The 24,915-nt window shown below is 41.6% G+C and overlaps 1 protein-coding gene across 5 annotated transcripts in view; it reads right to left on the reverse strand.

Moving 5' to 3' along the window:
• Window positions 1-288: 288 nt before the first annotated feature.
• The window catches only part of C1H18orf54 (chromosome 1 C18orf54 homolog), a 36,504-nt gene continuing 11,877 nt past the window's right edge, over window positions 289-24,915 (reverse strand). For 2 of the 5 annotated variants that reach the window (XM_075854983.1, XM_075854984.1), the window contains exons 6-8: window positions 18,530-18,661; window positions 15,675-15,748; window positions 10,040-10,266 (exon numbers count right to left, since the gene is read on the reverse strand). In XM_075854983.1, the coding sequence (XP_075711098.1) occupies window positions 10,176-10,266; window positions 15,675-15,748; window positions 18,530-18,661 (297 nt within the window). In that variant the 3' untranslated portion in view covers window positions 10,040-10,175. Of the gene's footprint in view, window positions 923-10,039; window positions 10,267-15,674; window positions 15,749-18,529; window positions 18,662-24,915 lie in introns of those variants that run through there. The other 3 variants (XM_075854987.1, XM_075854986.1, XM_075854985.1) reach the window with 3 other exon arrangements.

A 24,915-nucleotide genomic window follows, 5' to 3' on the forward strand; every position in this document is an offset into this window, starting at 1 on the left:
ACCAAGTTGATTTGGAGCGTGTAACTGGTCTGGAGGAGGCTGAACTCTTAATGGTTGGTAGGGGATCAAATACTTATTTCTCTGTGCACAATGCAAATAAATATATATAATTTTGACAATGTGATTTTCTGTTTTTTTTTTAATATAATCTATCTCTCACTGGTAAAATTAACCTAGCCTAAAAATTCTAGACTGTTCATGTCTTTGACAGTGGGCAAACTTACAAAATCAGCAAGGGATCAAATACTTATTTCCTTCACTGTATATGTATGAAGGGTAGCTGGGAATATTGAGCTTTGTAGCGTAAACTACATCAAATATTATGATCAGCCGACGGATCAACGTTTGCTTGTTCATCGGCTAATCGTTGCCCTGTCTTCACAGGGCAATGACTGGGAATGAGCGTTCATATGAACGCTCGTTTGCCAGATAATTGTCCCATGTAAAAGGGGCTTAATGAACAGAAATTAATAGAACTGTAGGGACTTCTACGGATCAACTCTACAGCAGTGACATAAATATTTCACAAATATAACATGTAAATATATGGATTTCTTACACAATGGCTGATAACTTCAATCCGGTTATCACCTATCTTGTCAATACCTTCTTCTGACCAAAATAAATCTTGGTTTATTAGTGATCAGGACAATGATCCTGATGGGAACAATGCGGATATTACATTATATCTTGTGTCCTTTTTCTCAACCCGGATAAACTCCTTTCACAACATTGTCCCCTCTTATCTGATGAGATAAGCCTAATGTGTAGTTGGTATTTACAGTGCTTCTCCCATAATGCAGAAGACCTAAATAAAAATCCACAATCGCTTTACGTTTCCTGGTCCGGGGTAATAAGTGTGGTGTCCTCCACAGCTCACCTCCCCTCTTCCTCCTCATTCTCCTCTAGGTTGTCCTCTGAGCTAAGTTTGGAAGAAATTAAAAAAATATTAATATATATTACATGTATTAACAACCAAAGTTTTTTGTTATTTACGGATACTTACGGACAAAGCTCAAAAATTGGCCGCAGAAATCAAAACTGCTCTGTAAATAGATAGGGCCTCTTTTTCGATAGAGCAGAACCACTTTTGCCTTTTTCGGTCAGCTCTCGTCAGTATTGGTCCCTCAGGGCCACATGGCGTAAATGACAGAAATATTTGTGGCTTGCTCAACAGGGACACAAGACACTAATATTTAAACAGGGCATTTATGGTGACACCGTCTCTATCAGGGCCACGTAGCGGTAATGGATAAAATAATTTGTAACGCTAAAAGATGCAAAAACTGCGGCACATGACAGGAAGGGCAGCTATATACAATATTAAAAAATAGAGGGTAGCTATATACAATATTTAAAGATGGAGGCCACCTAACCAGAGGTTTTCGTTTACATCACCATTGACGGATCCGGTGCCAATGGTTTCCGTTTGTTTCAGTTGTGCAGGGGTTCCGTCGTTTTCACAGAATCAATAGCTTAGTCGACTACGCTATTGATTCCCTGCACAAATGAAACAAACGGAAACCATTGGCACCGGATCCGTCACTATTAAAATCAATGGTGATGGAAACGGAAACCACTGGTTTCAGTTTGTGTCAGTCAGTGCTCCGTTCCGACGGACCATAGCCCTGACGCAGATGTGAACGAAGCCTTACCAAACTTTGTTTTTTCAGCAGTGCACTGGACCACTGATGCTGGAAAATAATTTTAGCAATGGCTTCTTATGCTGTATCTTTCCTCAGGCAGGCATGGTACGCATCCACCCGTGTCCCATAACTCTGACCTCTCCCGTACCAAAGTTATCCATTTCTCATCATCTATTTGCCTAGACATAGTTGTTTGCTGCGCACAGGATGGTACAAACTTCCTACACTAGTTCGTCCACGCTGCTTTGCAGTTCGTTTTTCCCCCCAATATCCTTAGCAGCTGTGCGTGAATAACGCACAGCACACGGATGTTGCAAGCGTGCGCTGCGTTGTTTTCACGCACCCATAGACTTCAATGGTCAAACGTGATACGCAAACAGGTTGTTACATCCACGACCGTCGGGATTACTCACCACTCGACAGCCGCAGCCATGGACCTGTGATTACTGGTCCCCATCTCTTCCCCACGAGATGCCAGCGCTCACTTCAGCTCCCGTGTCCCATAGGGTGCGTGCGCATGCTCGCGCCAGGCCTTAAAGGGCCAGTACACGCACATGTAAATTATCCGTGATTAGCCCATGGTTACCCTGGACTATGAGAAGGCCTCTGCCCTTTTACTCCTTGCCTGACCGTTGTTTGTATTCCTCTGTTAGTCTTGCAAATGGTCCCTTAGTGTTATCCTGTTCCCGTGCCCTGCTACCTGTATCCTGTGCTGTACTTGTGCCATCTTTAGTGTGAAGTCGCATTGTGCTGTTTTACACCACGTCTGGTGTCCTACGCCACGTCTTGCATCACTTGCTGCCAAAGATCCCGTCTGCGCCTGCCTTTGCTACTGTCTGGACTATCACAGGTACCCTTGTGCTTGGACTATTATATATATATATATATATATATATATATATACACTACCGTTCAAAAGTTTGGGCTCACCCAGACAATTTTGTATTTTCCATGAAAACACACTTATATTTATCAAATGAGTTGCAAAATTACTAGAAAATATAGTCAAGACATTGACAAGGTTAGAAATAATGATTTTTATTTGAAATAATAATTTTCTCCTTCAAACTTTGCTTTCGTCAAAGAATGCTCCATTTTCAGCAATTACAGCATTGCAGACCTTTGGCATTCTAGCTGTTAATTTGCTGAGGTAATCGGGAGAAATTTCACCCCATGCTTCCAGAAGCCCCTCCCTCAAGTTGGATTGGTTTGATGGGCACTTCTTGCGTACCATACGGTCAAGCTGCTCCCACAACAGCTCTATGGGGTTGAGATCTGGTGACTGCGCTGGCCACTCCATTACCGATAGAATACCAGCTGCCTGCTTCTTCCCTAAATAGTTCTTGCATAATTTGGAGGTGTGCTTTGGGTCATTGTCCTGTTGTAGGATGAAATTGGCTCCAATCAAGCGCTGTCCACAGGGTATGGCATGGCATTGCAAAATGGAGTGATAGCCTTCCTTATTCAAAATCCCTTTTACCTTGTACAAATCTACCACTTTACCAGCACCAAAGCAACCCCAGACCATCACATTACCTCCACCATGCTTGACAGATGGCGTCAGGCACTCTTCCAGCATCTTTTCAGTTGTTCTGCGTCTCACAAATGTTCTTCTGTGTGATCCAAACACCTCAAACTTCGATTCGTCTGTCCATAACACTTTTTTCCAATCCTCCTCTGTCCAATGTCTGTGTGCTTTTGCCCATATTAATCTTTTCCTTTTATTAGCCAGTCTCAGATATGGCTTTTTCTTTGCCACTCTGCCCTGAAGTCCAGCATCCCGGAGTCGCCTCTTCACTATAGACGTTGACACTGGCGTTTTGCGGGTACTATTTAATGAAGCTGCCAGTTGAGGACCTGTGAGGCGTCTATTTCTCAAACTAGAGACTCTAATGTACTTGTCTTGTTGCTCAGTTGTGCAGCAGGGCCTCCCACTTCTCTTTCTACTCTGGTTAGAGCCTGTTTGTGCTGTCCTCTGAAGGGAGTAGTACACACCGTTGTAGGAAATCTTCAGTTTCTTGGCAATTTCTCGCATGGAATAGCCTTAATTTCTAAGAACAAGAATAGACTGTCGAGTTTCACATGAAAGCTCTCTTTTTCTAGGCATTTTGAGAGTTTAATCGAACCCACAAATATAATGCTCCAGATTCTCAACTAGCTCAAAGGTAGGTCAGTTTTATAGCTCCTCTAAACAGCAAAACGGTTTACAGCAGTGCTAACATAATTGCACAAGGGTTTTCAAGTGTTTTCTAATCATCCATTAGCCTTCTAACACAGTTAGCAAACACAATGTACCATTAGAACACTGGAGTGATGGTTGCTGGAAATGGGCCTCTATACACCTATGTAGATATTGCATTAAAAACCTGAAGTTTGCAGCTAGAATAGTAATTTAGCACATTAACAATGTATAGAGTGTATTTCTGATTAATTTAATGTTATCTTCATTGGAAAAAACTGTGCTTTTCTTGCAAAAATAAGGAAATTTCTAAGTGACCCCAAACTTTTGAACGGTAGTGTATATATATATACACACACACACACACACACACACACACCACACTGCACAGTACACTGTAGTTTGGCCAGCTGCCATCCCGCCACGGCGGTGCGACCCAGTAGGTTTACACACCCACAGATCGTGGTAGCAGCAATATAGGACATGCAGTGAGTTTCACGCAACGGACACACGCTGCGTGAAAAACAATGCATGTCTGAATAGCCCCATTGAATTGCATGGGTCCGTGTGCTGTGAGTGATTTCAACGCACAGCACACGGACAAGGAACACACTTGTGTGAACGAGCCCTTACTCAGAAATAAGCGAAGGTGCTTATTAGGGCATATGGATGTGATAGAAAGGGCTTCCCCCACTTGGGACCCCCCTTGTTGAACAAGAGCAGAGAGCTACTAACCAGCAGCTGCTTTCGCTCTGCTGGACCTGGGCTATCCATATACAGTATTACATGGATGGCTATTCATTTGAAGGACCCCCATGTAATACCAGGATTCCCCTGCAGTATTTGCCGGTTGTCTCGAACGACCGACAATGGCTACCACATGAAAGGAGCTGTCTATAAGACAATTCCTTTATTAACCCCTTCGCGCTCAGCGACGGAATATTACGTCGCGGGAGTAACGGCCATTTCGGCCATCCTCCCGACACATGCAGGAGCTGACAGCTGCTGTCTCGTACAGCAGCAGCTGCTGCTGCAGCTCCTACAGCGGGGACCGATCACTGTGTCCCCGCTGATTAACCCCTTTAAAGCCGTGTTCAATAGTGATCACGGCTTTTTAGGGGTTAAGCTACAATCGTCAGCCTGCTACGCGATAGCGGCTGGCGATGGTGACTATGGCAACCGGATACCAAACAATGGTGTCCGGCTATGCCATCGACGGAAGCCTAGTGGGTCCTGACGAAGTAAGGACCCACTATGCTTGCTGTCAGTGAGTAGCTGACAGCTCTAATACACTGCACTACGCATGTAGTGCAGTGTATTAGAATAGCGATTAGAGCCTCCTGCCCTCAAGTCCCCTAGTGGGACAAAGTAATAAAGTAAAAAAAAAAAGGTGTGTAAAAATAAGAAAATAAAAGTTTTGAAAGTAATAAAAAGTAAAAATCCCCCCTTTTCCCTTATCAGTCCTTTATTATTAATAAAAAATATATAAACAAACAAATAAACTATACATAATTGGTATCGCCGCGTCCGTAACGGCCTGAACTACAAAATTATTTTGTTATTTATCCCGCACGGTGAACGCCGTAAAAGAAAATAATAATAAACCGTACCAGAATCACAATTGTTTGGTCACTTCACCTCCCAAAAAATGGAATAAAAAGAGATCAAAAAGTCGCATGTACCTAAAAATGGTACTCAACGAAACTACAGTTCGTTACGCAAGAAATAAGTCCTCGCACGGCTTTATTGATGGAAAAATAAAAAAAAGTTATGGCTCTTAGAATAAGGTAACACAAAAAGTAAATGATTTTTTACAAAAAGTATTTTATTGTGCAAACGCCATAAGACATAAAAAAAACTATAAACATCTGGTATTGCCGTAATCGTATCGCCCCGCAGAATAAAGTGAATGTCATTTATAACGCACGGTGAACGCGGTAAAAAAATTGAATAAAAAAACAATAGTAGAATTGCTGTTTTTTAGTCACCACGCCACTTAAAAATAGAATAAAAAGTCACATGCACCCCATGAAAACTGCAATTAATTCCTCAAGGGGTCTGATTTCCAAAATGGGGTCACTTTTGGGGGTTTTCCACTGTTTTGGCACCACAAGACCTCTTCAAACCGGACATGGTGCCTAATAAAAAGGAGGGCTCAAAATCCACTAGGTGCTCCTTTGCTTCGGAGGCCGGTGCTTCAGTCCATTACCGCACTAGGGCCACATGTGGGATATTTCTCTAAACTGCAGAATCTGGGCAATACGTATTAAGTTGCGTTTCTCTGATAAATCCTTTTGTGTTATAAAAAAAAAATGGTATAAAGAGGATTTTCTGACAAAAAAAAATAAATGTAAATTTCACCTCTACTTTGCTCTAAATTCCTGTGAAACACCTAAAGGGTTCATAAACTTTCTATATGCTGTTGTGAATACTTTGAGGGGTCTAGTTTCTAAAATGGGGTGTTTCATAGGGGTTTCTAATATATAGGTCCCTCAAAGCAACTTCAGAACTGAACTGGAACCTAAAAAAATAAATATATTAGCCAATACTTCGCTCCTTACATTATACTGATAATGAGCCGTGCCCACCCCGAGACGACCCCAGTTTTGACCGTTTGTATAAACGGAGACCCCTATTAGACCGTTTCAGTGCCCGGTTTTCCCAATCATACACCCCGAGAAGTGTATTTCTATTGATGAGTCCTTGGTAGATTTTAAAGGGAGGGTTCAATTCCACGAGTACCTGTCGGGTAAGAAGGCAAGGTATGGCTTGAAGATGTATAAGCTGTGCGAGAGTGCATCAGGGTATACCTACAAATTTAGGATATATGAAGGAAAGGACACCAGTATTCAACCCCCAGAATACACCCCCCCCCCCTTACTGTGAGTTAATGCAAAAATTGTGGGGGATTTGGTGCACGCACTGCTAGACCAGGGTTACCACCTCTACCTGGATAATATTTATACCAGCGTCCCACTCTTTAACTGCCTCGCTTCCAGAAGTCCTGCGGCATGCGGCACTGCTAGAAGAAATCTGAGAGGCCTCCCTAAGACTCTGCTTGGGCAAACAAGAAGGGGTGAGAGCAGGGCACATTCTAGCAGCAACATATTGTGTGTCAAGTACAAGGACTAGAGAGATGTCACACCAGTACCCATGTACCTGTACGAGGTAGCAGTACAGAGACCCCCAAACCAGACTGCATCCTGGACTACAATAGGTACATGGGAGGGGTGGACTTGTCAGATCAAGTCCTGAAGCCCTACAGCGCCATGCGGTGTGGTATAAGAAGCCGGCCGTGCACATCATACAGATGGCATTGTACAATGTGTACGTGCTACGTCGATGTGCAGGCCGGACGGGAACTTTCCTGAAATTTCAAGAGGTGGTTATCAAGAACCTAATCTTTAGGGACCAGGAAGGGGGGGGGGGGCACCCAGTACTTCTGGAAGCGAGGCTACACACATCGTACCAGGGCAACACTTTCCAGGAGAAGTTCCCCAAACTGGCAAGAAGGGAAAAAGTCAAAAGAGGTCCAAAGTCTGATATAAGAGGGCGATAAGGGAGGACACAATATATCAATGTGACGCGTGTCCCGAAAAACCAGAGCTCTGTATGAGAGTGTTTTAAAATGTATCATACATCCCTTGGTTTATAATTTACCCCAATTTTACTTACCCTGATGCAGTCCGCACAGCTTATCCCCCCTCATCTTTCCCTTCTGAGCCCTGCTGTGTGCCCAGGCAGCTGATAACAGCCACATGTAGGGTATTGCCGTACCCGTGAGAACCAACATTACAGTTTATGGGGTGTGTGTCTCCGGTCAAAATGCTCACTACACCTCTAGATGAATGCCTTAAGGGTTTAGTTTTTAAAACGGGGTCACTTCTTGGGGGTTTCAACTGTACTGGTACCTCAGGGGCTTCTGCATACATGACTTTGCACCAGAAGATCCCCAGTAGGCCAAATGGTGAGCCTTTCGTTCGGAGCCCTCCCATGGGCCCAAATGGCAGTTTATCACCACAAATGGGGTATCGCGGCACTCAGAACAAATTGCGCAACAGAACGGGGTATTTTATTTCTTGTGAAAATAAGACATTTTCAGCCAAAACTACATATTACTGGAAAAATGAATTTTGTTTTAATTCCCAGTCCAATTCAAATAAGTTCTGTGAAGAAACTATGGTGTCTAAATGGTCACATTACCCATAAATGAATTCCTTGAGGGGTGTCGTTTCCAAAATGGGATCACTTCTGGCGGATTTCCATTGCTTTGATACCTCTGGGGCTCTGCAAATGCGACATGGCACCCGAAAACCAATCCAGCAAAATCTGGACTCCAACAAACACATAGCGCTCCTTTCCTTCTGAGCCCTCCCATGGGCCCAAACGGCAGTTTATCACCACAAATGGGGTATTGCCGCACTAAGGACAAATTGGGCAACAAAATGGGGTATTTTGTTCCCTGTGAAAATAAGACATTTTGATCACAAATTACATCTTATTGGAAAAAATGACTTTTTTAATTTCACAGCCCAATTCAAATAGGTGCTGTGAAAAAACTGTGCCGTCAAAATGGTAACAACAACCATAAATGAATTCCTTGAGGGGTGCAGTTTCCAAAATGGGGTTACTATTGGGGGATTCCTACTGTTTTGGCACTTCAACATCTTTTCAAACCTGGCATGCTGCCTAAAATATATTCTAATAAAAAAGAGGACTCAAAATGCACTAGGTGCTTCTTTGCTTCTAGGGCTTGTGTTTTAGTCCACGAGCGCACTAGGGTCACATGTGGGACATTTCTAAAAACTGCAGAATCTGGACAATACATATTTAGTAGTATTTCTCTGGTAAAACCTTCTGTGTTACAGAAAAAAAAAATTGAAATTCAGCAAGAAAAATGAAATTTGCAAATTTCACCTCCACTTTGCTTTAATTCTTGTGAAATGCCTGAAGGGTTAAAAAACTTTCTAAATGCTGTTTTGAATACTTTGAGGGGTCTAGTTTTTAAAATGGGGTGTTTTATCAGGGTTTCTAATACATAGGCCCCTCAAAGCCACTTCAGAACTGAACAGGTACCTTAAAAAAAAGGCTTTTGAAATTTTCTTAAAAATATGAGAAATTGCTGTTTATGTTCTAAGCCTTGTAACGTCCAAGAAAAATAAAAGAAACGTCAAAAAACGATGCCAATCTAAAGTAGACATATGGGAAATGTGAACTAGTAACTATTTTGGGTGGTATAACCGTCTGTTTTACAAGCAGATGAATTTAAATTCTGAAAAATGCTATTTTTTCAAAATGTTCTCTAAATTTTGCAATTTTTCACCAATAAACACTGAATATATCGACCAAATTTTACCACGAACATGAAGCACAATGTGTCACGTTAAAAGAATCTCAGAATCGCTTGGATAGGTTTAAGCATTCCGACGTTATTACTACATAAAGTGAAATATGTCAGATTTGAAAAATGGGCTCTGAGCCTTAAGGCCAAAACTAGGCTGCGTCCTTAAGGGGTTAATACACTCCCATTCAAGTTTTTCACCTCAACCTTCTGCCTTTCTTTTTCCCTTACAAATTCAATACAGTATTGCAACATGCTAGCAAAATTCTTAAGACTGCAATACAGATCACAACCCTGGGCGGCCACACATAGACATCTCGTGACAGAGTATTAAGAAATCCTGTCTTGGTTTTTTCAAAGCTGGTCATCTCAGGATATGTTGAGATAAGAGGAAAGATAAGAAAATACATCTGTATGGGGGAAAAAAAATAAAAATTCCCTTGGTACCTTCCACTTACTCGACTGTAGTTGGTATAATCAATAACATTTTTCCATTTTGTATAGATCGGCGCACTATGGCTTGGGACAATGACAGCCTGGTCCGGCTTCTTAACTTCTATCTACCAGGCGGTTGCTGGAGTTTCTCTTTAATCCAAGTATACAAAGCCGGGGAATAGCAGCGTGCTATTAAAAGAAATCAACCATCAAATTGTGGACCTAAGTATACAGACTGTAGACCTAAAGGGGTTAAGGTTTACACTAGTCTTTTTTCCAGTCTGTCACAAGATGTAAAAATGAAGCATCCTTTGATTAAATTCCAAATTTTTATGGGGATCAAACGGATGCCAAAATGCACCGAATTGTGGCATTTTTTTTTTTTTTTTTTTTAAACGGGACCCAGATAAATGGTACTAAAACCCCAAAAAAATAATGTGATGTAATGTGTTTTTATTTGCATATAAAACAATACATATTTCCGCATGAACACTGAAGAACGTATAGAAATCAGTATAAAAATACATATATAGAAATAGAACATTAAAATAATATTTATTCATGTAGTCCACTGCTACGTCTGGAGGTCCAGCTGATCATCTTCCTTTTTCTGTACGTTACAGTCTCCCACAAGCTCCTTGAGTCGGGACAAATGTTGCAGAGCCCTGGAGGGGAAGTAAAGAAACAACAGATTTTACTACAGAATTTAACCCCTTCCCGACATTTGCCGTATGGGTACGTCATGGAAAGCATTGACTTCCCGCATTTTGACGTACCCATACGCCGAATGTTTGGGACCGGCTCAGAAGCTGAGCCGGTGCCATCATCACCGGATCTCAGCTGTATCTTACAGCTGACATCCGGCTGTAACAGCGGGGACCGAAATTAGCTTCGATCCCCGCCATTAACCCCTTAAGTGCAGCGCTCAAACGCGATCGCTGCATTTAAGGTGTTTGCAGCTCATCGGAACCCCAGTAATGAAATTGCCGGGGTTCCGGTGGCTGCAATGGCAACCGGAGGCCTAATACTGACCTCCCGGTCTGCCTAGCACTGAAGCCGGTCAAGATCCGCCCGGCGGTGGAGCCTGATCGGCTTCCGTAGCCGCCGGCAAGATGGCGCCGGGTCAGGAGCTGATCCGGCGTCATCAGCGGTGGAAGTCAGCTGTATGTTACAGCTCACATCCACCTGTAACGGCAGGAATCGGAGCTAGCTCCGATCCCTGCCATTAACCCCTTCGATGCAGCAATCGAAAGCGATTGCTGCATCGTAGCGGTTACTAGCAGATTGCCAGCCCTGATAGGCAATCGGGACTGGCGACTGCTGCTATGGCAACAGGAGACACAATGGTCTCCTGCTCTGCCATTACGGAAGCCGATTAGGCTCCGCCGGGAGGCAAAGCCTAATCGGCTTGCTGTCAGTGAATGACTGACAGATCTAATACATTGCACTACATAGGTAGTGCAATGTATTATAGAAAAATAAATCTGACAGTTGGACCTTCAAGTCCTCTAGTGGGACTTGAGAAAAAGTGTAAAAAAAAAAAGTATAAAAAAAGTGAAAACAATAAAAGTTTCAAGTAATAAAATAAAACACAATCCCCCTTTTAGGGTATGTGCACACACACTAATTACGTCTGTAATTGACGGACGTATTTCGGCCGCAAATACCGGACCGAACACAGTGCAGGGAGCCGGGCTCCTAGCATCATATTTATGTACGATGCTAGGAGTTCCTGCCTCTCCGTGGAACTGCTGTCCCGTACTGAAAACATGATTACAGTACGGGACAGTTGTCCTGCAGCGAGGCAGGGACTCCTAGCATCGTACATAACTATGATGCTAGGAGCCCAGCTCCCTGCACTGTGTTCGGTCCGGGACTTGCGGCCGAAATACGTCCGTCAATTACGGACGTAATTAGTGTGTGTGCACATACCCTTACTCTTATCAAGTCCTTTATTATTGAAAATAAATAAATAAACCATACGTATTTGGTATCGCCGCGACCGTAACGACCTGAGGTATCAAAATATTATATTATTTATTGCACGCGGTGAACAGCGTAAAAAAAAAAAGAAAGTAAAACACTATACCAGAGTTTCTGTTTTTTGGTCACTTTGCCCTATAAATATAAGAATAAAAAGTGATCAAAAAGTCGCACGTATTCCAAAAATGGTAGCTATAAAAACTATAGGCTGTCTCGCAAAAAACAAGCCCTCATACACCTCCGTCGACAAAAAAAATAAAAAGTTATGGTTCTCACAACTTGGCGACAGAAAAAATACATTATTTTTACAAAAGTAGTTTTATTGTGCAAAAAGTTGTAAAACATAAAAAAGTCCTACAAAATAGGTATCGCCGGAATCGTACTAACCCGCAGAATAAAGTTAACATGTAATTTATAACGCTTGGTGAACGCTGTATAAAAAAAACTAAATAGAACTATGCCAGAATTGCGGTTTTTTTTGTTTTTCCTGGCCTCCCCAAAAATAGGATAAAAGGTGATCAAAAAGTCGCATGTACCCCAAAATGGTACCAATAACTACAGCTTGTCCCGAAAAAAACAGCCCTCATACCGCTAAGTCTATGAAAAATAAAATGAGTTATGGCTCCAATAAGTCAGGAAATAAAAAATATGCAGTTGTGCCTGAGGGGAACATTTCTTCTGTTTGAAGAGGCGATTTATCAAGGACCTAAAATTAGGGAACGAGGAAAGGGAGGGCCCAAACATATCTGCTGGAAGCGAGGGTGCCCGTATTATACCAGGACAACACTTCCCAGCAAAATTCCCCAAACTGCAAAGGTGCGGAGTGCGGACCAAAAGGGGGATAAGAAATGACACCATTTATCAGTGCGACACTGGCCTGTGCAGAAGGATTGCTTCACAGCGTAACACACATCTATGGATTATTTTATTGTTTTTTTTTACCCCATTATTATACCACATGACTATGCCCCTTATATACTCTGCCCAGCTAACATGTACCCCCACATTATAAACGGAAACACCAGCAATACTCAAACAAATCTACTACCAAGCAAAATCCGCTCTCCAAAAGCCAAATGGCGTTTCCTCCCATCTGAACCCTACAGCGTCCCCAAACAGCAGTTTCCTTCCACATATATGGCATCGTCATACCCAGGAGAACCCTTTTAGCAATTTTTGGGGTGTGTGTCTCCAGTGGCATAAGCTGGGCACGACATATTTGCCACTGAAATGGCATATCTAGGGAAAAATATACATTTTTAATTTGCACCATCTGCAGTTCAATCATTTATGGAAAAGACCTGTGGGGTGAAATGCTCACTACACCCCTTAACAAATGCCTTGAGGGGTGTAGTTTCCAAATGGGGTCACTTCTCAGGGGTTTCTTTTTATTATTTCACATCTGAGCCTCTGCAGTTGTGAACCAATACTTTGTAAATCGCCAAATTAGGCCTCAATTTGACATGGTACTCTTTCACTCCTGAGCCTGGTCGAATGTACAGGCAAAAGATTAGTGCCCCATGTAGGGTGATTCTAAAACCGGGAAACCCAGCATAATAATTAGAGAGCTGTCTTGTTATGGTGGCACAAGCTGGGCACCACATATTGGCATATCTATGGAAAAAAAATCCCATTTTCACTCTGCAACATCGAGTTCACACTAATTTCTACAAAACACCTGCAGGGTTAAAATGCTTACTACACCCCTAGGTAAATGCATTGAGGGGTGTAGTTTCCAAAATTGGGTCACTTCTGGGGGGTTTCCACTGTTTTGGGCCCACAGGCACCCAGAAACCAATCCAGCAACATCTGCACTCCAAATGGCGGTCCTTCCCTTCTGAGCCCTGCCGTGTGCCCAAACAGCAGTTTATGACCACATATGGGGTATTGCCGTACTCGGGAGAAATTGCTTTACAAATGTTGGTTTCTTTTTTTTCCTTTATTTGTTGCGAAAATGAAAATATTTACGCTAAAGCTACGTCTTATTGAAGAAAAAGGATTGTTTTTATTTTCACTGCCCAATTCTAATAAATTCTATGAAACATCTGTGGGGTCAAAATGCTCACTACACCCCTAGATGAATTCCTCAAGAGGTGTAGTTTCCTAAATGATGTCACTTTTTGGCCGTTTTCATTGTTTTTTCCCCTCAGGGGCTTTGTAAATGTGACATGGCCTCCGCAAACCATTCCTGCTCAACGTGATCTCCAAAAGCCAAATGGCGCTCTTTCCCGTCTAAGCCACGCCGTGTCTCCAAACAACCGTTTATTACCACATGTGGGGTATTGTTTTACTCAGGAGAAATAGCTTTACAAATTTTACGGTGCTTTTTTTCCTTTAGTCCTTGTGGAAATTAGAAAAAATAAAAAATAAAAATCGCTAAACCTACATTTTCTTTGAAAATATGTAGATTTTAATTTTCACGGCCTACTTCCAATAATTTCTGTAAAAAACCTGTGCGGTCAAAATGCTCACTATACCCCTAGATAATTTCCTTGAGGTGTGTAGTTTCCCAGATGGGGTCACTTTTGGGGGATTTTGACTGTTTTGGCACCGCAAGAGCCCTTCAAACCTGACATGGTGCCTAAAATTTATTCTAACAAAAATAAGGCCCCAAAATCCACTAGGTGCTCCTTTGTTTCTGAGGCCGGTGCTTCAGTCCAGTAGCACGCTACGGCCACATGTGGGATATTTCCTAAAACTGTAGAAACTGGGCAACAAATATTGAGTTGCATTTCTCTGGTAAAACCTTCTGTGTTATAAAAAAAATTGTATTCAAAATTTATTTCGGCAAAAAAATATGAAATTTGTAAATTTCACCTCTACTTTGCTTTAATTCCTGTGAAATGTGTAAAGGGTTAAGACATTTTCTAAATGCTGTTTTGAATACTTTCAGGGGTGAGGTTTTTAAAATGGGGTGACTTTTTGGGGGTTTCTAATATATAAGGCCCTCAAAGCCACTTCACAACTGAACTGTCCCCTGTAAAAATGGATTTTGAAATTTTCTTGAAAATGTGAGAAATTGCTGCTGAAGTTCTAAGCCTTGTAACGTCCTAGAAAAATAAACAAATAGCAACAATTTTGTGTGGTATAACTGCCTGTCTTACAAGCAGATACATTTAAATTGAGAAAAATGCACATTTTTCGCTAAATTTTGGTGTTTTTCACAATTAAATACTGAACATATCGAGCAAATTTTGCTAGTAACTTAAAGTGCAATGTGTCACGAGAAAACAATCTCAGAATCGCTTGGATAGGTGAAAGCATTCCGGAGTTATTACCACATAAAGTGACACGTCAGATTTGAAAAATGAGGCTCGGTCAGGAAGGTCAAAAGTGGCTAAAGAGGGAAGGGGTTAAAGGCTATGTACACCTTTGAAATAGTTATTTTTTTCTAAAAATCAGCATATTTGGTGCAAATTAACTCAATACTATTTATTAAAAAGAATTTTTACTTTTTGAGATACAGCTGCTTTGTATTCGGTATACAGAGCAGCTGTATCTAGCACTGAATCCTGTATCCGTCAGGTCAGCGACACTGACGGGTTCAGTGTCAGCGGGTCCGGCGTGTCTGACACGCAGGCTCGAGCTGATACTGATCACATCTAAGTTCATAACTTCGATGTGATCGATAACAGGTGGATCCTGCGTGTCAAGATACGCCAAAACTTGATCAGAAAGGGTTTGATTATCGGAGCTCCCAGAGATGCCCAATCTGCACAGCGCCGCATTAGCAATGACGCTACACAAGAAGGGGCTGCTTTGCTTTACTAGTACTGTATCCCCTTTCTTCTAGCGATCAGTGGGGGTCCCAAAGGACGGATCCCCATTTCTTAGCAAATTATTTTATATCGCTAGGATATGCCATAACTCGCTGATAGGTGTGGAAACCCTTTAAAAATACAAACATATGTGTTAGAGTCCCTCAATCTTATTTCCTAGTCTGGAGGAAACCCACGAGTTTAAGTCACCCTAGTAAAAAGAAAGAAAGAAAGATAGAATTTTAACAGGTTTTTTTTTCCTCAGGGGTTTAATTGCAACTTATTTTATTGCTATAACGGGGTGGAAGAATCTCAAAGCGACCAGAACTTACTTTTGTAGTGACTTGTTCACTGGAAAAATCTCTTGGTCCACCCTCTCGATTTCAGACTTTGCTTCTGTTGAAATCTTGTGAGATAATAAAACAAATTATGTTTAACAATGGGAGTCCAGAAATTATCTGACTGCAGTTTAATCAATTTACATCCTTGTGCCGAATTTTATAACTTGGAGCCATAAAACCCTGCTGGAGTCTATTATGCCGGGGAACGTCAGGTCTATTTCCTCATTCCAATTGAGAAGAACAAAAAAAACAATTCAATGAGGACCTCATAGGGGTGCCCAGTTTGTACAGCAGCTTGTTAACCCCTTAAGGACGCAGCCTAGTTTGGGCCTTAAGGCTCAGAGCTCATTTTTCAAATCTGACATATTTCACTTTATGTGGTAATAACGTCGGAATGCTTAAACCCATCCAAGCGATTCTGAGATTGTTTTCTTGTGAGACATTGGGCTTTATGTCAGTGGTAAAATTTGGTCAATATATTCAGGGTTTGTGAAAAATAGCAATATTTAGAAACAAATTTGAAAAAAATAAGATTTGTTTTTTAAAATTTAAATGCATCTGCTTGTAAGTCAGAGGGTTAATGCAACTCAATATTTATTGCCCAGATTCTGCAGTTTTTAGAAATATCCCACATGTGGCCCTAGTGCGCTAATGGACTGAAGCACCGGCCTCCGAAGCAAAAGGAGCACCTAGTGGATTTTGAGGCCTCCTTTTTATTAGGCACCATGTCCGGTTTGAAGAGGTCTTGTGGTGCCAAAACAGGGGAAACCCCCCAAAAGTGACCCCATTTGGCAAACTACAAGGAACTTATCGAGGGGTATAGTGGGGATTTAGACCCCACAGGTTTTTTGCTGCATTTTGTGGAATTAGGCTGTGCAATTGAAAATCAAATTTTTCCGATAAATGGTACGAATTTAAAATTTTGACAAGGAATAAAGGAGAAAAATCACCCCAACATTTGTAAAGCAATTTCTCCCGATTACGGCAATACCCCATATGTGGTCATAAACTGCTGGTTGGACAAACGTCAGAGCTCAGAAAGTCAGGAGTGCTATTTGGCATGTAGATTTTACTGGATTGGTTTTTGGGCAGCATGTCGCATTTGCAGAGCTTCTGAGGTACCAGTACAGGGGAAACCCCTTAAAAGTAACCCCATTTTGGAAACTAGACCCCTGGAGGAATGAATTGTAGTTTTCATGGGGTGAATGCGACTTTTTGATCCGTTTTTATTCTATTTTTAAGAGGCGTGGTGACTAAAAAAAAAACTGTAATTCTACTAGGGTTTATTATTCCAATTTTTTTTTACAGCGTTCACTAGAAATGACACTAACTTTATTCTGCGGGGCGATACGATTACGCCAATACAATATGTGTATAGTTTTGTTTTTTAGGTCTTATGGCGTTTGCGCAATAAAATACTTTTTATAAAAATTAATTAACTTTTTGAGTTGAAATATTCTAGGAGCCATAACGTTCCCCCCCCCCCCATTAAGAAAGTCGTGTGAGGACTTGCTTTTTGCGTAGCGAACTGCAGTTTCGATCAGTACCATTTTTAGGTTGCCATAACAACCATCGCCGCCCGCTATCATGCAGCTGGCCGTCGATGGTGGTTTAACATCTATGAAGCCGCGATCTCTATTGAATGCGGCTTCTAAGGGGTTAATCAGCGGGGACATCGCGATCGGTCCCCGCTCAAGGAGTTGCGGCAACTGCTGTACGAGACAGCAGTTGTCAAAGCTCCTGTATGTGTTGGGAGGACGGCCGAAATGGCCGTTCCTCCCGCGACTTACTATTAGGTCACTGAGCACGCACGATACACTTACCCTGACAAAATAGTACGTTGTGGAGCGCGAAGGGGTCAAAGAGGCTCTGTTACCAGTTTATAACTGCCCTATCTTCTACCTAATCTAATAGGCGCTTGTATGTATATAAGTAATGTTTTGTTTTTTTTAACAAAGTTATGAGCATTTTAAGTAATTTTTATGCAAATTTGTTCTTAATGCCCAAGTGGGCGTTTTTAAACTCTTGACCAAGTGGGCGTAGTAAAGAGAAGTATATGACGCTGACCAATCAGCGTCATACACTTCTCTTCATTCATGTCCAGCTTAATCCACAGCGCAGCGTGATCTCGCGAGATCACGCTGTGCTGTCACTTACTCCCATAGTTCCTTCACATAAGCGACGGGAGAATGACCGGGCATCGCCTCCAGCCAAATTTGCATAACACTTAAAATGCTGATAACTGTCAAAAATAAAACATTTAAAAAAAAAAAAATAATTACTTATCTACGTTAAAGCACCTATTAGATCAGGTAGAAGATAGGGCCGTTATAAACTGGTGACAGAGCCTCTTTAAGGCCCTTTACACTGGACCATTATCTGGCAGAAGAGCGTTTATCGTCAACGAGTGTTCTATGAACGCGCTCATTGCCGATAATTGCCCTGTGTAAACAGGAGAACAATCAGCAGATGAACGAGCAAACGCTTAATCATCTGCTGATCGTATCGTTTTAAACCACTAAAAGAATATCGTTGTTGGCAGCACATGTCCCTGTGTAAACAGGGAGACGCGCTGCTGACATGATAAAAATGGATGGGGACGAGCGATCGGAGTAACGACCGCTCGTCCCCATCCAAGGCTCCGTATGACAGGAGCAAACGAGCGCCGATCAACGATGTCTCGTTGATCGGCGCTCGCTGAACCGGCCTATTGTCGGCCGGTGTAAAAGGCCCTTTATACTAAAGTCCCCCCATTCCCGTAGGTTATTAGGGGAAAAAAGGCCCAAAATTATCTATTTCTGGACAGGGACTCTCAATATCTTTGTGCAAATAAAACGTAGACTTACTTTCTGGAACTCCGTCAGTTGTTTGGAGCCGGTTTCCTGGTTGATGTTTTGCTGGAAAGCTTGCAGATTGAACAGTATGTGCTTTAGGGCCTCTACAGGACCATGGTGATTCCCTCCGGAAAAAGTATTAGCCTTAAAATTAAAAGCAAAATACACATCGTGAGGAGATTTATCAAAACTAGTGCAAAGGAAAAGGTGGAGCAGTTGCCCATATTTTGTATACTGCTTAAGTGATCTTCTAACAAGTAGAGATTGTCCAACGTGGAGAAACCCTTTAACCTGTTCCGGACATCCGCCGTATATATACGGCGCTGTCGAGAAAGTGTTCCCACAAACCACAGTACAGTTACATCGCGGTGATGGTGCGGGCTCAGAAGCGGAGCCCCCACAATCACTGCGGGGTGACAGCTGTATTATACAGCTGGAACCACCCTGTAACGGCTAGGATCGAAGCTATTCTCCGATCCGGCAGATTAACTCCTCAGATGCTGCGCTCAAAAGAGTGCGCCGCATCTCAGGCGTTTTTACCCGACCGACAACCCAATTGCTGGGTTGCTATGGCAACCGGAGGCCAAATAATGGCCTCCATGTCTGCCTTGTACGGAAGCCGATGAGGACTCGCCTCCGGCGGGTCCTCATAGGCTTGCTGTCAGTGAATAACGGATAACTCTAATACACTGCACTTTGTATGTAGTGCAGTGTATTAGAGTAGCGATTGGGGCATCAGGCCTTCAAGTCCCCTAGTGCGACAAGTAAAAGAAAAAGTTAATAAAAATGTTGTAAAGAAATAAAAACACAAGTTTCAAGTAAAAAAAAAAAAAAAAAATGCCAAACTGCATTTTTTTCCCCATAATAAATCTTTTATTATTGGAAAACTTAAAAAAATAAAAAACTATACATAATTGCGATTGCCACATCCGTAGCTACCCAAACTATAAAAGCTATTATGTCCTTTATCCCGCATGGTGAACGCTGCAAAAAAAATACAAAATATAAAAACCAACGCCAGAATCCCTGTTTTTAGGTCACATCTCCTCCCAAAGAAACGGGAAAAAAAAAAGTGATAAAAAAAGTAACATTTACTCCAAAATAGTACCAATAAAAATGACAACCCGTCCTGCAAAAAATAATCCCTGACACATCTTTGTCAACACAAAAATAAAAAAGTTATGGGTCTTAGAATATGGCGACACAGAAAACAAATGATTTAAAAAAGTGATTTTATCGTGCAAAAGCTGTAATACATAAAAAAAACTATATAAATTTGGTATTTCCGTAATCCTATTGACCTGCAGAATAAAGTTAACATGTGATTTAAGGTGCACAGTGAATGCCGAATAAACCCCAAATAAAACTATTTCAGAATTGATTGTTTTTGGTAATTTGAAATAAAAAAAAAAGGGATCAAAAAAAGTCATATGCGTCCCAAAATGGTACTAATAAAATCTACAGTTGTCTCGCAATAAATAGAGCCTGCTCAATCAACCAAAAAAATAAAAAAAAGTTATGCCTCTAGTAATGCGGTGATGAAAAAACATCCCGATGTGCAGGCTGGATGGGTACATTCCCTTCAGTTTCAGGGCCGTAGTATTTGGGAACTAAGAAGGGACATAGAACATCTGCTGCAAGCGAGGGCGCCCATATTATACCAGCGAAAAACTTTCCCAGCAAAATTTCTCAAACTACAAAGGAGAAAAAGTCCCCAAAAGGAGCAGTGTGTTACAAAAGGGGATAAGAAAGAAAACCGTTTATCAGTGCGACACTGGCCTGTGCATAACGGATTGTTTTATAGAGTACCACACATCTATGGATAGTTTTATTAATTACCCCATTATTATAGCCTTTTATTATGCCCTGATGTACTCTGCAGTTTACATATGCCCCCCCCCCCCACTATCAACTGAAAAACCAGCAATACTCAAACAAAACTACTACCAAGCAAAATCCACGCTCCAAATGGCGGTCCTTCCCTTCTTAGCCCTACAGTGTGCCCAAACTGCAGTTTACATCTACATATAAGGCATTGCTATAGCCAGGACAACCCGCTTAATTTATGGGGTAAGATTCTCCAGTGGCACAACATATTGTGCGGTGAATATGCAGAGCCGTGGAAAAATTGCAATTTTCACTTTGCATCATCCACGGCGTATTAATTTCTGAAAAACACCTGTGGGGTCTAAATTCTCACTACACCCCTTGATAAATGCCTTTAGGGATGTAGATTCTAAAAATCGGGTCACTTTTGTTTTGGTATATCAAGTGTTTTGCGAATGCGACATGGCGTCCACAAACCATTCCAGAAAAATCTACGCTCCAAAAGTCAAATACCACTCCTTCCCTTCTGAAGCCTCCCATATATGTAAACAGCCGTTTATAACCACATAAGGGGTATTCCTATACTCGTGAGAAGTTACTTTACGGCTTTTTGATCTAATACTACATCTTATTGGGGGGAGAAAAAAAAAACTAACATTTTTCATGGCTTAATTCTAATTCAGCAAAAAACCTTTGGGGGTCAAAATCCTCACTATACCCCTAGGTGATTCCTCAAGGGGTGTAGTTTCCCAAATGGAGTCGCTTTTGGGGTGTCTCCACTAAACTAGTACTACAGGGGCTCAGCAAATGTGATATGGCGCCCAGAAACCATTCCAAAATCCAAATGGCGCTCCTTCCCTTCTGAGCCCTACAGTTTGTCCAAACAGCAGTTTATGACCACATATGGGATATTGTTTTACTCGGGAGAAGTTGCTTTACAAAAGTTGTGGTGCTTTTTCTCCTTTAGTCCAAAAAAAATAAATAAAAATAAGCTAAACCTAAATTTTCTTCAAAAAAAATGTAGACTTTCACAAATTCCTTGAGGGGTGTAGTTTCTCAAATGGGGTCAGTTTTGGGGGATTTCCACTCTTTTGGCACCGCAAGAGCTCTTCAAACCTGACATGGTGCCTAGAAAATATCCTAATAAAAAGGAGGCCCCACAATCCTCTAGGTGCTCTTTTGCTTCGGAGCCTGTGTTTCAGTCCAGTAGTACACTAGGGTCACACGTGGGATATTTCCTAAAACTGCAAAATCTGGAAATAAATATTGGAGTTGCGTTTCTCTGGTAAAACCTTTTGTGTTGTAAAAAAAAAAAAATAAAAAAAAGAAATTTTTTAAAATGTCACCTCTACTTTGCTTTAATTCTTGTGAAACGCCTAAAGGGTTAAGAAACGTTCTAATTGCTGTTTTGAATACTTTTAGGGGGTGCCGTTTTTAAAATGGGGTGACTTATTGGGGGTTTCTAATATATAAGGCCCTTCACAACTGAACTGGTCCCTGAAAAAAATAGCCTTTTGAATTTTTTTTGAAAATGTGAGAAATTGCTGCTAAAGTTCGAAGCCTTGTAACGTCCTAGAAAAATAAAAGGATGTTCAAAAACGATGCCAATCTAAAGTAGACATATGGGGGATGTTAATTAGCAACTATTTTGTGTGGTATAACTGCCTGTCTTACAAGCAGATACATTTAAATTGAGAAAAATGCAAATTTTGATGTTTCTCACAATTAAATATTGAACATATCGAGCAAATTTTGTCAGTAACATAAAGTCCAATGTGTCAAGAGAAAACTATTTCAGAATCGCTTGGATAGCTAAAAGCATTCCGAAAATTATTACCACATAAAGTGGAACATGTCAGATTTGAAAAATGAGGCTCTGTCAGGAAGGTCAAAAGTCGCTGCAGCGGGGAGGGGTTATCCAGTCGCTAAAATTTGATGGCCTAGGATTGCCCATCAAAAGCTGATGGGTCGGGGTCCGATTCCCGGGAACCCCGCCGATCAGCTGTTTTAAAAGGGGCCGCACCGCTCGTACAAGTGCTGCAACCCCTTCATTTCTACTTGCTCACTGTGAACCATCGACACGGATGTAGCAGCGATTCATTGTAGCCTTTTCCCATTCACTTCAATGGGAGAAAAGGCTGCAATACCGGTGAATCGCCGCTAAATGCGTGCCGCAGATTCACAGAGAGCAAGTAGAAATTAAGGGGGAGCAGCGCTCGTACGAGCACTGCGGCCCTGTTCAAAACAGCTGCTCAGCAGGGGTCCCAGGAATCGGACCCCGACCCATCAGCTATTCATGGCCTATCCTGGGGATAGGCAATCAATTTTTAGCGACTGGAAAACCCCTTTAAGGTTAATCTATGAAACTAAAAAGGATTGTTCTAACCGATTAAGAATTTTTTAATAAACCTCCATTCCTTTTGTCATTAGGATCGACTTTACAATCATCCAAGAATTATTTTTTTTTCTATGTGGCAGCAATGTATTTCCCACTACACGAAGATTTTCCAGGGTGAAAACCTTTCAGAATGTGGGAAGTTCGGGCAAATGATTGTCAGGAAAAGGGCGGTGACATTAGCTGATTGAAAGTGGGGCTATATTTGGAAAGTAGGTTGTGGACAACGCATAATGGCATAACTAGGTAGAGATGACAAGCAGGAGTCTGGCAAAGATTGGCGACAACCCCAATGAAAGCTGTAATATCTGCCATTTCCCCATGTAAGGCTGGATTCACACGGCCGCATGTCCCGGATCGAACACAATTCACGAAACCAGAGTACCAAGCATCATAGTTATGCACGATGCTAGGAGTCCGTGTCTCCCCGCGGGAATACTGTCCCGTACTGTAATCAGGTTTTCAATACTGGACAGTAGTCCCGTAGGGAGGCAGTGATTCTCAGCGTCATACGTAACTATGAGGCCAGGAGTCCAGCTCCCTGAACGTATCTTACAGACCAAACACGGCCGTGTGACTCCAGCCGAACAGAGAAGGAAGGAGCAGACATCACGGCTGAACACAAATACAGGTGGAAATGGTTTAACCCCTTCCCTCTTTAGCCACTTTTGACCTTCCTGACCAAGCCTCATTTTTCAAATCTGACATGTTTCACTTTATGTGGTAATAACGTCGGAATGCTTGTACCTATCCAAGCGATTCTGAGATTGTTTTCTCGTGACACATTGGACTTTATGTTACTGGCAAAATTTGCCCGATACATTCAGTATTTAATTGTGAAAAACACCAAAATATAGTGAAAAATTGCAAAAAATAGCATTTTTATCAATTTAAATGTATCTGCTTGTAAGACAGGCAGTTATAACACACAAAATTGTTGCTAATTAACATCCCCCATGTGTCTACTTTAGTTTGGCATCGTTTTTTGAACATCCTTTTATTTTTCTAGGACGTTACAAGGCTTAGAACTTTAGCAGCAATTTCTCACATTTTCAAGAAAATTTCAAAAGGCTATTTTTACAGGGGCCAGTTCAGTTCTGAAGTGGCTTTGAGGGCCTTATATATTAGAAACCCCCAAAAAGTCACCCCATTTTAAAAACTGCACCCCTCAAAGTATTCAAAACAGCATTCAGAAAGTGTTTTAACCCTTTAGACGTTTCACAGGAATGAAAGCAATATAGAGGGGAAATTTATAAATTTCGTTTTTTTTTGCAGAAATTCATTTTGAATCCATTTTTTGTGTAACACAGAAAGTTTCACCAGAAAAATGCAACTCAATATTTATTGCCCAGATTCTGCAGTTTTTAGAAATATCCCACATGTCGCCCTAGCGTGCTTATGGACTGAAACACAGGCCTCCGAAGCAAAGGAGCACCTTGAGGATTTTGGGGCCTTGTTTTTATTACAATATATTTTAGGCACCATATCCGGTTTGAAGGACTCTTGCGGTGCCAAAACAGTGGAAACCGCCCACAAGTGACCCCATTTTGGAAACTACACCCCTTGAGGAAATTATCTAGGGGTATAGTGAGCATTTTGACCCCACAGGTTTTTTGCAGAAATTATTGGAAGTAGGATGTGAAAATGAAAATCTACATTTTTCACAATAAAACGTAGGTTTAGCTCATTTTTTTTTCATTTCCACAAGGACTAAAAGAGAAAAAGCACCACAACATTTGTAGAGCAGTTTGTCCCGAGTAAAACAGTACCCCACATTTGATCATAGACTGCTGTTTGGACACATGGCAGGGCTTAGAAGGGAAGGAACCCCATTTGGCTTTTGGAGCTCAAATTTAGCAGGAATGGTTTGCGGAGGCCATGTCACATTTGCAAAGCCCCTGAGGGCACAAAACAGTGGAAACCCCCCACAAGTGACCCCATTTTGGAAACTACACCCCTTGAGGAAATTATCTAGGGGTATAGTGAGCATTTTGACCCCACAGATTTGTTGCAGAAATTATTGGAAGTAGGATGTGAAAAATGAAAATCTACATTTTTCCCAATAAAACGTAGGTTTAGCTAATTTTTTTTCATTTTCACAAGGTCTAAAAGAGAAAAAGCACCACAACATTTGTAGAGCAGTTTGTCCCGAGTAAAACAGTACCCCACATTTGAT

Source organism: Rhinoderma darwinii, chromosome 1, assembly GCF_050947455.1.
Source record: "Rhinoderma darwinii isolate aRhiDar2 chromosome 1, aRhiDar2.hap1, whole genome shotgun sequence".
Taxonomy (NCBI): Eukaryota; Metazoa; Chordata; class Amphibia; order Anura; family Rhinodermatidae; genus Rhinoderma; species Rhinoderma darwinii.